This window comes from Eumetopias jubatus, unplaced genomic scaffold (genome assembly GCF_037043125.1).
Source record: "Eumetopias jubatus isolate StellerSeaLion01/CBP00866 unplaced genomic scaffold, mEumJub1_p1.0 scaffold_10, whole genome shotgun sequence".
NCBI lineage: Eukaryota > Metazoa > Chordata > Mammalia > Carnivora > Otariidae > Eumetopias > Eumetopias jubatus.
The window spans coordinates 102,536,834-102,553,836 of record NW_028274816.1 but is presented as its reverse complement, the minus strand read 5'-3'; the positions used below and the strand labels follow the sequence as shown (position 1 = coordinate 102,553,836).

General features: G+C 54.9%; 1 protein-coding gene across 1 annotated transcript; it reads right to left on the bottom strand.

Moving 5' to 3' along the window:
• Positions 1-1,319: 1,319 nt before the first annotated feature.
• LOC148163453 (keratin, type I cytoskeletal 19) lies at positions 1,320-5,817 on the bottom strand. The gene is made up of 6 exons (XM_028094035.2): positions 5,279-5,817; positions 2,916-2,998; positions 2,528-2,684; positions 2,060-2,221; positions 1,833-1,958; positions 1,320-1,702 (listed from the first exon to the last, which is right to left on the bottom strand). The coding sequence occupies exons 1-6, from the start codon at positions 5,705-5,707 to the stop codon at positions 1,448-1,450; spliced, it is 1,212 nt and encodes a 403-aa protein (XP_027949836.1). The 5' UTR covers positions 5,708-5,817; the 3' UTR covers positions 1,320-1,447.
• Between the last annotated feature and the right edge of the window lie 11,186 nt (positions 5,818-17,003).

Below are 17,003 nucleotides of genomic sequence, written 5' to 3'. Positions count from 1 at the left end.
ATTCCAGGCTCTGGGCCCAGGTATGAGCTGGTGGGCGTAAGGGGCTTTTGTGGGGCTGCCCAGGGATGGATGAATGTGTTAGTGCATGCACACACACTGACACCGACAGGTATACCCTCTTCAGCCTTTTGACTGGGATGCCTGCCCCCATTACTCAGGCTCTGACCCCCAAAGCCCCAGGCTCTCCTTCAGTTAGGTGGAGAAATGTATCACAAGGAACTGCCCCGGGGGATTCTAGTCCCAGGCCCTCACACGGCGCAAGACTGACAGGTACTGAGAACCTGGCATAAGAAGCATCAATCCTGGGGCGCCTGGGTGGCTCGGTCATTAAGCGTCTGCCTTCAGCTCGGGTCATGGTCCCAGGGTCCTGGGATCAAGCCCCGTATCGGGCTCCCTGCTCCGCGGGAAGCCTGCTTCTCCCTCTCTCACTCCCCCTTTCTTGTGTTCCCTCTCTCGCTGTGTCTGTCTGTCAAATAAGTAAATAAAATCTTAAAAAAAAAAAAAAAGAAGCATCAATCCCAGGAGACTGGGGTACATACAGGGTGGCACCTACAGGAAACCTAGTTTCTGGTCCTGGCTCTGCCGTGAAGTCACTGTGTGACCTCGGACAAGTTACTCAACCTCTCTGAAACTGTCTCTTGCTCTATAAGATGCTACTCATACTACCTTTTAAGGTTGTTTGATCCTATGGTGCATACTATGTGCTCAAGTAAACATTAATTTCAGACACACAAATACACACCAACACTTGAAGGAGTAAAGTGGAGAGAAAACTAAATCTGAAAAAAAAAAAAAAACCCACAGTTTCAAATCCCACCTTTGCCATGTTAGAAGAGTTACATCTACAACAAACCACCTCACCTGTCTGACCCTTAGTTTACCCCTCGGTAAAAAGGGAGCAATGCGGGGTGCCTGGGTAGCTCAACAGCTTCTGATTCTTGGTTTCAGCTCAGGTCATGATCTCATGGGTCCTGGGATCTGGCCCTGCGTTGGGCTTCACGCTCAGCGGGGCGTCTGCTTGGGGATTCTCTCCCTCTGCCCCTCACCCCACTCATGCACGCTTGTTCTCGAGCTCTCCCTCTCTCTCACTTAAATAAATAAATAAATCTTTAAAAGAAAGGAGGGGGGAGCAATGCTTGTTTCACAAGCTTATTTTAAGGAACAGGTTAGACAAACTTAGAGTTCTGCAAACAGGAATTGGCCTACCAGTAGGAGTTGGTGAGCACCCTCTCTTCCCTCTCCTGGACAGGGTGCACTCTGATCCAAATAAAACCAAAACAGAACCATCTCTATGGGCCGAAAAAACAAACCCAACATCCTTCCTCGAGCCATAAAACTTTATTGGCAGGTCAAGGGGAAGAACCAGGGGTAGGGTCCCTCCCCTCCCATGGCCCTACCCAGGGGATCTCCTCTGCAGGAGAGCAGGAAGCCCAGGAGGCTGCTGGACTCAGAGAGCCTTGGGGGTTGGCAGGTTGTTGTAGTGGGCATCCTGGCCCTCCAGCAGGCTGCGGTAGGTGGCGATCTCCTGCTCCAGCCGCGACTTGATGTTCATGAGCTGCTGGTACTCCTGGTTCTGCCGCTCAGTGTCGGCACGCACCTCGCTCAGCTGGGTTTCCATGCTGCTGATCAGAGCCTGGATCTGGGCCAGCTGGGCTCCAAAGCGGGCCTCTGTTTCCGCCAGTGTTCCTTCCAGGGCGGCTTTCTGAGGGCAGGGAGAGGGAAAGAGACTCAGTGGAGACTGGTTCCTGAGAGGGCAAAGGCACAGCCATGGCCCAGGCTGCACAAGGCTGTGAGGGCACCAGTGTGTATCCCACAGGGCAGGGGGTACAGACCATGCTTAGCTGAGACTGCAGCTCGATCTCCAGACCCTGGAGGGTGCGCCGCAGGTCAGTGACTTCCGACTTGCTCATCTGCAGCTGCTCTGTGTGGCCAGCCACCTCCCGATTCAGCTCCTCGGTCTGCAAGAAGAGAGCAGGCAGAAGGAATAAGCAGTGAGGCAGACCTCTGCGTGAGGGCATGAAGCCACCTCTCCAAAGGACACCTGCTTCCCCCTACGTACCCGGCTGGTGAACCAGGCTTCAGCATCCTTTCGGTTCTTCTCAGCCATGACCTCATATTGGCTTCTCATGTCACTCAGGATCTTGGCAAGGTCGATGCCCGGAGCGGAATCCACCTCCACACTGACCTGGCCACCCACCTGGCCCCTCAGGGCACTGATTTCCTGGAAAGACACAGCAGAGATGGGCATGTCAGAGCCCAGAGCCTGCTGGGCCTGGGCCAGGTCACTCCCCCACCCCCCAGATGGGAAAGGGGCTGGTTCAGGTGCAGACCTCGGAGCCAGCACCGAGAGATAGACCAGGTGGCCACCATCCCCTGCTGGAGCCCTGGGAGCCCCGCTCCACACCCAGGGCCATATCAAGGGTACAGCAAGTGTGGCCACGGTCAAGAGGATACAGGAGGATAAAAAAGTGTCCTTAGCCCTGGGAAGTTGGGGTGGGATGGACAGAAGGCCCAGCCTGAAACCCACCTCCTCGTGGTTCTTCTTCAGGTAGGCCAGTTCCTCCTTCAGGCCCTCGATCTGCATCTCCAGGTCGGTCCTGGCCAGAGTCAGCTCGTCCAGCACCCGGCGCAGGCCGTTGATGTCGGCCTCCACGCTCATGCGGAGGGCCCGCTCCGTCTCAAACCTTTCAGAGGAAATAGGTGTAGTCAGACCAGAATTTCCTCTGAACCCCTGAAGACTTCCCCCATCTCCCCCAGGGTTCAGGAGTCCATGAGAGGGTTGCTTCAGGCCAGCTGGGGTAAGTGAGGACAGAGTCTAGTCCCCCTCACTGCACGGAGCCCCCCCAAAGGGTCTGGGATTGCCTCTCCTTCTCTGTCCTGGCTTCTGCAGCCCCCCGAGGCAAACACATACTCACTTGGTTCGGAAGTCATCTGCAGCCAGACGGGCATTGTCGATCTGCAGGACAATCTTGGAGTTCTCGATGGTGGCACCAAGAATCTGGAAGATAAGAGGCAGGAAGTTGGCACCAGTTTAGTATACTGGCACTGCCCACCCCCTTTCTTCCTAGAAGAGAGAGGAGAGCAAATGAGTATGCCTCTACCCCCTAGAGACCAAAGCCCCAGCCATGTCTCAGCTGTCCATTGGGCTGCTCTCTGGGAGGTCTTAGAATCAGTCCATGCCCAGGAGCTGGAGCAGGAGAAACCATTGTCAGGGACGCTGAGCCAGGGGGTAGGGCATGGGTGTGGGAGGGCATGGAGGTAAGTCTGGGAGGAAAGTGTCTGAGACCTGTACCCAGGGAAACTCTAAATGGTCTTAGGGGAGGCAGACCCTAGTGATCTGCAAACCAGATGCCGTGTTGGAGTACTTTTGTCTGTAGCCCCATTCAAAGCACATTCGGCCTCAGGAAAGGGAATTCCCATTTGTTGAGCATCAATTATGTGACAAGCACTTCGCACCTCATCTTTCATGCCAGGTCAGTGGGTATGCCTATTTTATAGAGGCGGGAAATGAAGCTCAGGATTTCTTGTCCAAGTTCACCCCCATCTGAGGTCCCTCTGCTGTGATGGCCATATTCACACCATTGTTTAGGTAGTTGGGTTTATGTTTTTCAAAGAGCAAGTCATGACTCATTAGTCATTGTACTGGGAGATAATTTGCATAGGTTTTTTTTTTTTAAGATTTTATTTTTATTTATTTGACAGAGAGAGACACAGCAAGAGAGGGAACACAAGCAGGGGGAGTGGGAGAGGGAGAAGCAGGCTCCCAGCTGAGCAGGGAGCCCGATGCGAGACTCGATCCCAGGACTCTGGGATCATGACCTGAGCCGAAGGCAGATGCTTAACCGACTGAGCCACCCAGGCGCCCCTGCATAGTTTTTTAATGAACCTGAACAGAATATAAAATATGAGAAGAGATCACCCACAGTACGGTAAGAATTATTTCAAGAAAGTTTTGCTGGGGCGCCTGGATGGCTCAGTTGGTTAAACAGCTGACTCGGTTTTTTTGCTCAGGTCACAATCTCAGGGTCCTGGGATGGAGCCCTGCACAGGTCTTCACACTCAGCGGGAGTCTGCTTGAGGATTGATTCTCTCTCTCTCCCTCTCCCTCTCTCCCTCCCCTGACCCTGCTCTCTTGCTCGCTCTCTCTCTCTCAAATAAATAAATCTTTAAATAAATAAATAAAGTTTTGCTTCCGTTTTGGGTGTGTATATAACAGAAAGAGAATGGGTGAAGGTACATGGTAAAATGTATTTCTTATTGTTAGGTTACAATTTTTTTAAAGTGTGTAAGCAGTATTCTACTTTGTTGTTTACAACTCTAGCTGTCCCTCCTTGTCCACAGGTCTGGTCTTTCTGCTCTATGCCCCTGGCACCCAGTACCATGCGGACCACATGGCAGGCACAGGGCCACGTAGTGGGGAGCGGCGTGTTTGGAGCCCCAGCAGGTGGGATCGTTAAATGTCCCACTGGCTTCTGATAACATTTCTTCCCGGCAGAACTCCCAGCTTTTCCCTGAGGGTGGAGACCAAGCCCCACCCTGCATGCCCTTAGGGGCTCCCTGTTAGACTTATGGCTCAAGCACCCCCAACCCCAGGACTCTCCACCCACAGAGAACTATTGCCGAAAAGTTCGGGGGGGGGGGCGGTCCCCCGCGTGTATGTCCTGCCTTTACCAGCTCCTTAGGCCATTAGCCTATGTCCCTTCTCATTCTTCCTATAAGTTCCTAAGTCCGGTGTGGCCCCCCGCCCTGGGCGGGGCAGGAGGGGTTTCAGCCTGAGCGTGATGGAAACCAGACCTGCCCCACCAGAGAAAAGGAATGCGGAGGGGCCCATGCCGGGGGCAGCGGAGGGTAGGTTTGGCGCGGGGTGGACTGCATTCCTCTCAGGCCAAATTCTTGCTTGTCTCCGGGCTGCCACCGCGGCCCCGGACCAAGACCTCTGGGCAGCTCACAGCCTCGTCCTATCTCCTCCCACTCCTTCGGAGCCCCCCTCCCAGACCTCCCCGCCCACCAGCCCCGCCCCCGCCGCCTCTGCACACCCCACCCACTAACCCGCCCCCTTCCCGATACCAGGACATCCACTTCCTGCCCCACCGCCCTGCCCCTCCTTACCTGCCCCCGGCTCTCTGCCCCACCCTGCGGCCCTCCCACGTCCTAACGGGCTAGCTCCCGCCCCGCCGGTGGTGGCTCGGGTGGCTGCCGTCCCTCCCCCGGCCTCGCCCGGCCCGCGGGGCTGGGTTTGCGCGGCAGGTGCACCTCCCGCAAATGGGCCGCCGCCCACCTTGTCCCGCAGCTCCTCGATAGTCTTGAAGAAGTGGCTGTAGTCGCGGGCGGGCCCGGGCCCCTGCTTCTGGTACCAGCCGCGGATCTTCACCTCCAGGTCGCCGTTGGCCTCCTCCAGGGCGCGCACCTTGTCCAGGTAGGAGGCCAGGCGGTCGTTGAGGTTCTGCATGGTGAGCTTCTCATTGCCCGACAGCAGCCCGTCGGACCCGGCCAGGCCGCCGGCAAAGCTGCCGCCGTAGCCCCCGCCGTAGCCGCCGGAGGACGAGGACACGAAGCGGGCGGAGGACACAGACACGCCGCGGCCGCCCGAGCCCCCGTGGATGCTGGGCGCGCGGAAGGCACCTCCCGCCCCGAGGCGCAGGGAGCCGCCGCCCGGGCCCCCGAAGGACGAGGTGGCGGACGATTGACGATAGCTGTAGGAAGTCATGGCGAAGGAGGACTCGGACGACACTGGTCAGAGGAGCAGCGGTGGGCGAGAGGAGTGGCGAGAGCCTCACCTGGCGCCTTTTATGCCCGGGGCGGGCGGGGGAGGAGGAGGGAGAAGGGGAGAGGTGGGAGGGGATGGGGCGGATATCTGAGCCCCGAGGAATTTGCAGGCTCCTGGGTGCAAATACGGGCACTGTCCCCATTGGTCAGTTCCTGGTGGCTCTACCTTCAGCTCTTCCTTGCTGCGGCCGTGCGGGGAACTGCCCCACCCCAGCCCACTCCGGAGTCCCGGAGCCCCGATTGCATACCTCCTCACCTCCTAGCACACTCCTTCCTTTCTTCACCCCCATCACACACACAGACACCCTCATTCACATTCTGACCCTCCCCCGTGAAGCTGTTAAGATTAACCCAGGCTTGAAACCCCCCAGGAATTAAGCCCTCCTGGGAGTAGACTCCTACACCCTGTCCTCCCTTCAACCCCCCATCCCCTCTGGGATTATGTTCTGAAGCCCCTTCCTGGGAGTCAGAGCTAAACACTTCCCTCCAATACATTCAGGAGATTCCTACACCCCACTTGGAGTTACAGCCTCTCAGAGCCTGCCCCTTGGGGATCACCCACACCCTGACTTCCTCTCAGTCCCCCAGAGGAGGGTGATCTGGCCACTGGCCTCCTGAGACAAAGCTGCCCTGCCCTGCTGGAGCCGTACAAAGCCCTGGGGTGACCATAGGCTCCTGAGAACAGCTGCAGGGAGGCTTCTGCAGGCTTCTGTGGCTGGACTGTAAAAGACTTGCAGGCAACCCCAGGCTCAAGCCTGACCCCACCTGGGGCAGGCCCCCACTGGGGGCCTCTTACCGCCCACCCCCTCCAGGACAACCCCAACCTCCAGCCCCCAAATCATGCATTCATTCAACACAGATTTGCTGAAATTATGATGGGGAATCTGAGCCTGAAGGAGGCAAATAACTTGCCCATGAGACATTTAGCACCTGCCACCCAGAGACAAAAATGGGAGGGGATCCCTCGCTCCTTGTGAGCATCTGGAAGGAGGGTGTCAGACTGAATCCTGGAGCCTGACAGGGTCCTGTCTTAGTACCTGGATCAATGAGTGGACTGCTAGGCCCTGCAGGGTGCTCTCCAACAAAGTGAAGAGCTTCAATAATAGGAAGGAGCCCCCCTCTCTACACACAGCCCCCAGCCTTGCTCTTCACCCTGCTCAACAATTCCACCCACCCTTTTTTTTTTTTTTGCACTTGGGAGGGCCAGGCCCCCTGCCAGACACTGCCTGTGCCTCACCCCAGTTCCTGTCCCCAAGGACCTCACCGCTCCCCAGAACTGTCCCCATGGTTCCTTAGGTCAGAGCAGTCACCCAGTCGCAAGACAGAGGCCCTAAGCCCTTTTGAGACGGTGTTAGGGAGGTGGGGCAGCAACAGGCCTCAGTTTCCCCCAGTGAAATCTCAGCCCTCCTTTCTGCACATCATCACCTGGGTCACCTGTAGCTAAAGGAAGACTTGTCCCAGCCTCTGACACCAGTCCCCAATAAACTGCCTTCCAGCTACCCACTTACCCAGGAGCAGGGGGGCGGGGGGGGGGGCAGGAAACCGCCTACATACCCCATAACCCACCAGGAGCAGCCCTGAGCCACTCAGGAAGGCCAGCCTGAGGCTGTTTAAACTAGTGAACCAGACCTGCAAGTGGACCCGAGGTGCCCAAAAGGGAAAGGAGGCGGGCATGACCCAAGGCAGGCCATGAAAGCAGGGTGCGGCTGGGCTTTCACAAAGGTTGTAGCCGCCAGGGCTGGTCTGAGGTGAGTCACTCTTTATTTGACCCTGAGAAGGAGGCCTGCTCCTTATGTGCCGGATAGTTGCTACGCACACCACCACGCCCCCGCTGGAAACTCTGGTTTTCTGGCCTGACAGGTGGCTTTGGGAAGGGACTTTGTGTTAGGAAACAAAATAATAGAACCAACAATCCCCCCCCCCCCCAGATATTAAGGGGTTGTGAGCTCCTGAACTCCAGAGGACCTTGGGGTCCCAGTGCACACCCCAGGGCCACGGTCGTAAGAACACCTAACTGAGGGTGGTACAGCTTACAGTCTTTGGGGGCCTCACTGGGTCCTCTTGGCGGCCCAGCCTGTTTCACACAGGACAATACAGAGGCTCCGAGGGGAGCAATGACCGGCCGGGTCCCCATCCAGGGGTGTCAGAGTCTGGCTTCCAGCCTCTCAACCTTCAGCCCCGTGGCCTGGGTTCTTGCGTGTGACAGAGGCTGTGCTTTCCCTTCCGAGGAGGTCCCAGCTCCAGAACAACTCCTTTGGGTCCTGTTTCCAAAATCTTATACCAACTCCAGGAGCAGTAAACCCCAGACTGAAATGCAGGTGAAGTCAGGAAGAATCCCCCACTCCCACTCTCTGGCCACAACAGTGCCCAGCACCTTCCACCATGAGCTATGTGGCCTCTGACCAGTCCTCTGGTACATCAAGAACTCAGGAGAGCAGTCTGTACAGGCTGCCCTCCCCAGAGATGGAACTGAGGGGTCATGAAATGACTGCCCACAACCAGGAGTCTCGGATCCGCTCCTGGCTGCTTGAGGGCAAAACCTGACCGGAGGAGCTCCCTTCCCAAGCTCTGGTCCCCGAGCTGGGGTTCTGTCATCTCCAGGGGATGTACGCACAGGGTGAGGATTGGGAAGGGAATATTAAAGCATGAAGGGACCCCCACAGCAGATCCTGCCCAGCCGCCCCCAGCTCATGTCTGCAGAGCCCCAGCATCCTGAGATCCCTGCGGGAAAGGGGGGCTCTGTCCAATAAGATCAGAAACACTGCTTGTTAGAGAGTTACAGTGCATGGTAGCCCAGTGTCTGATACCCTGAGTCATTTGTGAAATAGAGATTAAAATATTAATAATAGTAACAACCTGGTTCATGGGTTGTTTTGAGGGTTAAATGAGGTGGTGCTTGTAAGGGTACCTGACACATCGTGAGCACTCATAAAATGTTATTATATAATTGTGAAATAGTAATATCACAATATTTTACAATAATATTATATAATAAATACACATATTTGTTATATTATCATTATAAGTATTATTACATACATATAATAAGTATTCTTTAACTTGGTCCAACCAACATTTATCAACTACACTGGACCATGGAATCTTTTGTCAGGTAATTAATTATTATTAATAATCCATATGTCACAAGAAAAGCTGATCCACTCCAAAGATCAGCTGAGGCTCAAAGAGATTAATAATTTGACCAAGGTCACACAAGTAAGTAATGGACCCAGGATTCAAGCCCAGATTTTTTTTTTTTAATCTTTAAGATTTTATGTATGTATTTGTCAGACAGAGAGAGGGAGAGAGCACAAGCAGGAGGAGAGGCAGGCAGAAGGAGAAGCAGGCTCCTCACTGAGCAAGGAGCCCGATGTGGGACTCGATCCCAGGACCCTGGGATCATGACCTGAGCCGAAGGCAGACGCTTAACCGACTGAGCCACGCTGGCGCCCCCCAAGCCCTGATCTTTAGTGCCCTAAAGCCACAGTACCAACCAGGAATGCTGTGTTCCTCTCACAGGATGGAGGTCAGGGTACCTTCCTCCACTGGCCTCATCAAGCTGGGAAAGGCATAGGGTCACCTGTTAAGATCCTAACTTGTCCCCCCTGCTCCAATACATGATTATTTATTTGGTCAGTTGGTAGATCATTCAAGCAAAGCTCTAAGTTCAGCCACTGCAGAGGAGGTAGACTCGTGCACATGAACAGAACAGAATTCATAAGCTGGAGGAAAGAAAAATAAAAGTGTGGAGATTTCATGAACTTGCTTATTGTATAAATTGGTAACCCTTGGGCGCCTGGGTGGCTCAGATGGTTAAGCGTCTGCCTTCGGCTCAGGTCATGATCCCAGGGTCCTGGGATCGAGTCCCGCATCGGGCTCCCTGCTCCTTGGGAGCCTGCTTCTCCCTCTGCTTCTCTCTCTCTCTCTTCCTCTGTCTCTCATGAATAAATAAATAAAATCTTTTAAAAAATAAATAAATAAATAAATAAATAAATAAATTGGTAACCCTTCCCTAGACACCATCCCCTTCCCCAGGGCCCTTCATCAAGGATGCTAAAGATACTTTCTAACCTGTGCCTCCATTCATCGACCCTGTATCTGTCCCTGTCGCCTATCTACCGGGCATAGTACTAGGTGCTGAGATACAGAAGGATATACAAGTTTGTTGTTTTTTTTTTAAGATTTTGAGAGAGACAGCGAGAGCAGGAACACAAGCAGGGGGAGTGGGAGAGGGAGAAGCAGGCTTCCCGCGGAGCAGGGAGCCCGATGTGGGACTCGATCCCAGGACCCCGGGATCACGACCTGAGCCGAAGGCAGACGCTTAACGACTGAGCCACCCAGGCGGCCAGGATATACAAGTTTTTGCTGCCTCTAAAAAACTTAACAATCCGGCAGGGGATTATAGAGATGTATTAGTTTTGATGAAATGTGTTAGATTGAATACTCACATTAATTTCCACTCCTTCCTAAAACCCTGCTAAGCTGACAGTTAAGGAATACTGGAGAGAATAAAACAACAGCAAGAGAAGATGATTAACTCCGACAAAAAATTGAAAGCCCAAAAATGGTAATTAACAACAGACTGGAGGAAGCTGAGACCAGGGCTTGGGAGCACAGGGGTAACATAAACAGAATGAGTAATGTCAATATACAGTGACACAAAAATCCCTAAAGAATGAGGTCTTAGATAAAAGTGGCAAGAGGGCAACACATATGATAAATTAATGCTGACATTAATGTACATGTGATTATGCACATAAGCACATATGTGTGTATGATTGTGCACATGCGCACATACGATGTGCATGTAATTATGCACATAAGCACATATGATGTACATGATTGTGCGCGTGAGCACATACGATGTGCATGTGGTTATGCACATGAGCACATAGGATGTACATATGATTGTGCACGTGAGCACATACGATGTGCTTATGCACATGAGTACATACGATGTACATATGATTATGCACATAAGCACATAGACATGAGAGGAGATGCACCAGCCTGAAGACAAGGGTTTCCTCTGAGAGAAACCAAGTGAAGGCTTGTAGTCAAGGGGAGGCTTGTAGTCGAGGGGAACCCACACTTATCTCTGCTGTTCTAATTTTTACAAGGATGTGTTTACATAGAACCTGTTTCATGTTATGTATTGGAAAGGTAGTATTTTCTTAAACACTCTATGATGGACATTGAGAACCAACTGCATCTGATATAATAATACCCCTTCCTCTCCATCGTTGTGCCACTGGCATCCTGATCTCACTCATATACTAGAGAGTAAGCTTTGGAAAGGGGAGCAGCAGATGTGGGGAAAAGAGAGCCCCCAAAGAGTTTTCTAGGCTCCTGCCTCCACCCCTGGGTCCCTTGCACTGGTTTTCCCTCTTCATGAAGCAAGAGGGTAGAAGGGAAGAGATGGCAGAACTTTGCAGGAGGAACTTGGAAGGAGTCTGGGTGCAGGAGGGCTCCTCCAGGCCTGATGACGTGGAATGGGGGGGATGCGGTGAGGAGACCCGTGCGCTGGCTCCCCAAGGACCAGAAGTTTTAGGAACATCCAGAGTTGGCCCACCAGCAGGGACACGGGTAGCGCACATGGACCATGAAGGGGGCGGGTGGCTGGAGCTGGAGGGAAGCAGAGTATACCCCACACGAGCCTACAGCCAGCAGGAACCTTGTCAGCACACGGGGGCCATTCCTCCGGGGACTTTCTGAAATAACTGGAGGATTTCTAGAGGTGCTGGAGTGAGTAGCAACTATGAGGGCCACCTTTCTAGAACTATTGAGCCAGTAGGCATTTAGGCCTCAAACAGATCAGTAGAATCAAGTGTGTAGGTGCTGGGAATTGGGTCTGCACAGGAGCAAAGTGGGGGGCAAAGGTAAAGAGCCTTCATTTCTGCCTGGGAGCATGGACAGATGTTTCATAGAGGGCGTGACCCTTGAGCAAGAGGCTAAAAGACTAGTAGGTGTTTATCAGACAGAGGGTCAAGGGGACAGGGGCCTGGAAAAGTAGCATCACTGGGGCCAGCTTGGGGAACCCCTGGTAATTCGGTCTGGTTGGGGTCCGTGGGGGGATGGGCAGGGATCAGGGAACGGATGGGAGAGGGGGCTGTAAGCTCAGCCAAGGAGTTGGACTTCATCCGGAAGACAATGGGAAGTTATTTTAACCAGAGATGTGATGTGGCCACACCTATTCTTTAGAAGTTGCTGTGGGTTCCACGTGGTGAGGGAGGCGGGTGGGACAAGGTCGGTAGGCGTGGTCTGGGGTAGGGAGACCAGTTTAGGGTCGGCTGATACAGTCCGAGTTACAGATAAAGAGAGCCTGGGTTAAGTCCTAGCAGGGAGCATGGGTTGGAAAAGGACAGAGACAAGAAATACTGGCCATGCTGCGAGGAGCTCAAGACCTTGCTCCGGCCAGGTGCGTGGCGTCATAGGGACCCAAGGCCAGCAGCCCAGATCCAGCTGCTTCTGTGGCAGCTCATCTCGGTCACTTTCCCCTGGTGGGAACCCAGGAAAGGTGGGGCAGGGCCGGCCGGGTCAGGATGGCCCCTGGTGTTCCTCTTCAAGCCCCAGGGGAGGAAAAACCAGCCTGACAGGAACCAGAGCCAATCCTGGGGGAGGGGAAGAAGCTCGGAGTCCTAGGGAACTGCCCCTTGTCCGGGCAGTGGGGGAAGGGAGAGGGTCAGCTTCCCCCCAGGTGCCACATTCCACACTCTGGGAAGACCCGGGTGTCTCTCCCTCCCACCCTACCCCTCCCGAGAGGGGCTCGGTGTACTCGACCGGCTCCGGCTTCTCTGCACACAAAGAGGGGTGCCTCTCTCTGCCTCTGCCCTGGCCCCAGGCTCTCAGGGCCCCCTTTGGAGCCCCGTGCCAAGCCTCAGCCCATCCCACCTGCGCTGGGACACTGGGAGGGCCAGACGCAGGACAGACAGACAGAAAGAAGAATGTCTAGGGTCTGCCCTGATTCCATCTGGATGGTCCTGGGCTCCCTTTCCAGCCAGCTAACTTCCTTCCCACCAGGGAAGCAGCGCTGCCTCCCTTGGGCACAAAGACTCTAGGCTTGGGGCTCTTTCCATTTCAAAACTCATCTGATCCTGTGAATCCCTAGGTGAGCTCTACAGAGCCCATATTACCCTCACCCCCACAAGGCTCCAGTCCAGCAACCGAAATGGTCGTCTGCAAAATCAGATGTGGCTCCGGGACACTGTCTACCTCAGCAGTTTCACTGAGCACCTACTGTGTACCAGAGGTGACATCCCTGCCCTCCAGGAGGGACCAGGACCTTCCTCAGGCCTGGAGAATCCTCCCTCCTCGCCTGCCTCCTCCCTTTCCCTAGATGTCAGGAGCTCCAGCTCCTCTTTCAAGCCCAGAGCTCAGCTTGGGCCTCACCTCCCCTGGCACGTCCTCCCTGATGCACTCAGGCTGGGCCAGTTTTTCCCACTATTGCCTCCACCCCCAACAACCCCCTGGGCTCTCCACATCAGATGCACAGCCCTGTCTCCCTGTCGGAGCTTCCCCACTGCATCTGGCCCCAGGGCTGACTCCCTAGTGAATGATTAATGAGTATTTGCTGGGAAGGAGGACAGGAAGAAGCCCTTTTTTTCATTCAACCAATAATTACAGACCACCCTCTACGTGCCAGGCACCTTTTGGATTCTGGGCTTCAGGAACAAAATGGTCAAAAACTCCCTGCCCTCCTGAGATTTCAATCTGGGTGAGGCAAACACACAGTAATTCTAGCAGGGAGTTGTGCCTGGGGAGGAGCTAATCATCGGGGAAGGGGTGAAGAGCCACTAGTGGAGAGAGGCCATCGAGGGAGGGCTGGGAACAGAGGAGGTAGCACACGGACAGAGAGACCTCAATGAAGCAAAGGAGCCTTCCGGCGCCTGGGGGAGCCAGGCCAAGGGCAAGGCAGAGGCAAGCTCCCCGAGGAAGAATGAGCCAGGTGTGTCCCAGGAACACCAGGCACCCCCTGGCTGGGAGGGGTAGGCCAGGGGAAGGGCGTGCAGGAGAGGAGGCCAGGCCAGAGCACAGCACAAGGAGGGGCTGCAGTCCTGTTCTCAAGGGCTGGGCTTTTTTTCTGAGAGCTTTGGTCAGAGCAGCTCTGGGAGCCCCGGGGCTCCTCTGGAGCTAGATGGGGGCCCGGGTGGAAGCTGGAAATCTGATAAGAGGCTCTCATAAAGTTAGAGATGCTGAGAGCTCATTCTGGGGCCCTGTGGGAGAGCCTGTGAGTGAGAAGTGGCCTGGGGGCGTTCTGAAAGCAGAGACTTCTGAACAGGGGGAGCTGGTGGATTCACCTGGAGCAGAGGGAAGAAGAAGCATCCAGGTGACTCCTAGCTTGAGGCCTGAGCTTGGCATTTGCATTGCCGTCAGAGGACTGGTCGGGCGGGGGCCATGGTTTACCTGATCCGCCTCCAGATAGACAGTGGTCACCCCAGGGTCATCCCCAGATCTGGATCATCAAGCAGCCTTCTGTTCTCATTGGGTTCTGCTCACCAAGCACTCACTGTGCCCACGCCTGGCAGCGCTGACACCCACTGAGGGCGGGGGGAGGACAAAGGCTGTGCCCACCCAGGCCCTGCCCTCACAAGCCCATAGATGGGGGAGGGGGTAGGCAGGTGACTTCTGACCTGTGGCTTTCTCAATTTTCAACAAAGCTACACTGAACGGGTATCCCTTCTGTAATCGGGGGTGAGGGGCGTTTATATATTTTCAATTCTGACTTGCCCCAGGTTCCACTGGCTTCAAGCTGGCAAGTAGGGCCGGGCAGGCTTGGGGTGGAGAGGGTCAGGTTAGCTGAGTTTCTGGAAAAGTTGCCTCTTCGACAGAGAGGAAGATAGGCAGAGAGGGAGAGGGGCATTCTTGAGAGCAGAGGCAATTCAGAGCTGCTCTAGAGACAGAATGCTGAGCACCCCCTCTCCTGGCCCCTCCGGGCTCCTCCTGGGTCCAGCCGGGCTGCAGGGTAAACATTCATTAGCAGATCCCGCAAAGAATCCCATAACAAGGTAGGCTGCCGGAAGCTGGGGACGCCCAGGTCTGGGTCTCATGGGTGAGATGCCCTTTACCCAGAGAAAGAACAGCTGGGGCCCCACCCTCTGCCAGGGGCCTGGTATCAATGGACAGTTGATTGGGAGAGAAAGGGACTATACATCCCAGCCAAGACACACACACACACACACACACACACACACACACACACACACGGCCTCACCGGAGGACAAAACTTCACTGGCTCCTGGGACTATACATCCCAGCCAAGACACACACACACACACACACACACACACACACACACACACACACACACACACACACACACACACACACACACACACACACGGCCTCACCGGAGGACAAAACTTCACTGGCTCCTGTGAGCACCTCACGGCTCATGCATGCAGGACCTCTCAGGCCCAGGCCTCACCAAGGTGCCTGAGCACCAGCCTGAGGCCTCCGACCCGGCCAACACCACAGGGGCAAAGGGGAAGCAGCTAGGAAGCCCTCCAGTCCTACCAGAGCCCCAGCCCCCCTCCAGCGGAATGTGCTGGAGTTGGGGAGGGGCTACTTCCTCCGCAGGCCTGGGATTAGGGCAGGGGCCTGTGGAGACCACAACATGCAGCAAAGACATCAGTCCGAGCTCAGCAGACGCACAGCTAGGGCCCCTGGCGCACAGAAACCAAACAAACGCCTTCACACGGAGAGATCGGTATCTGCGGTTTCTGAAGGAAGGGTTTGAGCTCAGGAAGGGGAGGGGGGGGAGGTTTCAGGAACCCAGAACTTGCCAGTTTTGCCAGGCCTGTTTTCCTTTGTCCTTACCCTCCTCCTGACCACGAAGAAACATTAAGCATCTACGAGGAGCCTAGCGAGATGAATCAGACGAACTCCTACCCTTGTAGGTCGTGAAGCTAGAAACCTCTACACCCAGAGGTTTTCACGCGTGGCCTGCAGAGCCCTCAGCGCGGCGGCTGACCGCCCACACTCACACACACGTGTGGTCACTCAGACACGCATGCTCGCACACACACCGCACACCCTCCCATACCCTCCACACTCACAGTTGCGTGTTCACATGCTCACACGTACACTCACATACTTACTCATACCCCCACATGCTCACACACACACGTGAGCACGCACTCGCCCAGAGCCGCTCCGCCCTCATTGGTGTTACCCACCACGGCTTCCGGTAGGATCTCTGCTTAAGCAGAACGTCCTCCTCTTTTAAAAAGCTCAGGAACTGGCCCTTTAGCCCAACTCCATCCATCTGTAGATCAAAAACTGAGACAGGGGCAGATGCTCCACCTGCCCCAGGGCACACAGCCGGTTTCCTGCTGAACGGAGCCCCATAGGCAGGTGTCCTGGATCCAGGCTGTCGGCCCCTAGGGGAAGATCTGTGCTTACAGGAGAGTAAGGTAAACACCACAGGCTCCTGACAAGAGCAGGTGGCAGGCCAGGGTCAGAGGAAGGACGCAAATCAGAGGACTGCTGGAGCTCAGGGAAGGACAGCACCCGCAGTGAGGCCTGGGGTGAGCAGGAAGGGCCTCCTGGAGGAGGAGGGCTCTGAGCAGAGCCCAGGGTGAACCACCACAAGCAGTGAAGGGAGTGAGGATACAGAGCTGGCCGATGGGTGGAAAGTCCCAGGAGCAAAGGATCTTGAAAAAACAGTCCGTATCTACTGAGTCCTTACTATAGGCCTGACTCCCTAAGTGCATGACATGCACTGACTTGTTTAAATCATCAGAGCTCCTATGCTGTAGACACTGTGGCCAATAGCAACCTCCCCTTTTCACTGACTAGGAAACTGAGGGCAACCGGCTTAAGCTTAAAGTTTGGTAAGTGGCAGAGCTGAGACTTTAACCCAGGAGGTCTGGCCCTGTGCCTCATGGTCTCACCTCTGCGCCAAAGAAGGATCAGGGCAGTAGAGGCTGCCAAGCTGGCCAGATTCAGACAAGGAAGGGCCTTGCAGACCAGGCCACTGGATTTCTTTTTTTTTTTTTTCCCCCTGCAGAAGCAACAATGGCTTTTGAGTCAAAAGGTGACCCACGCAAAGTGGCAGATGAGTCAGACAGCCCGGCTGTAGGATGCCCTGAAGCTGGGAGCACAGGGCTATCGTCCCAGCTGGACATCCCAACAACCCATTCATTCCTTCCTTCTGCCACCCCCCCTAATCCAAGCCTTATCACCTCAAGACCTAACAACAGCGGCGCCTCCCTCAGAGCTGATCTCCAGTGCCTCTC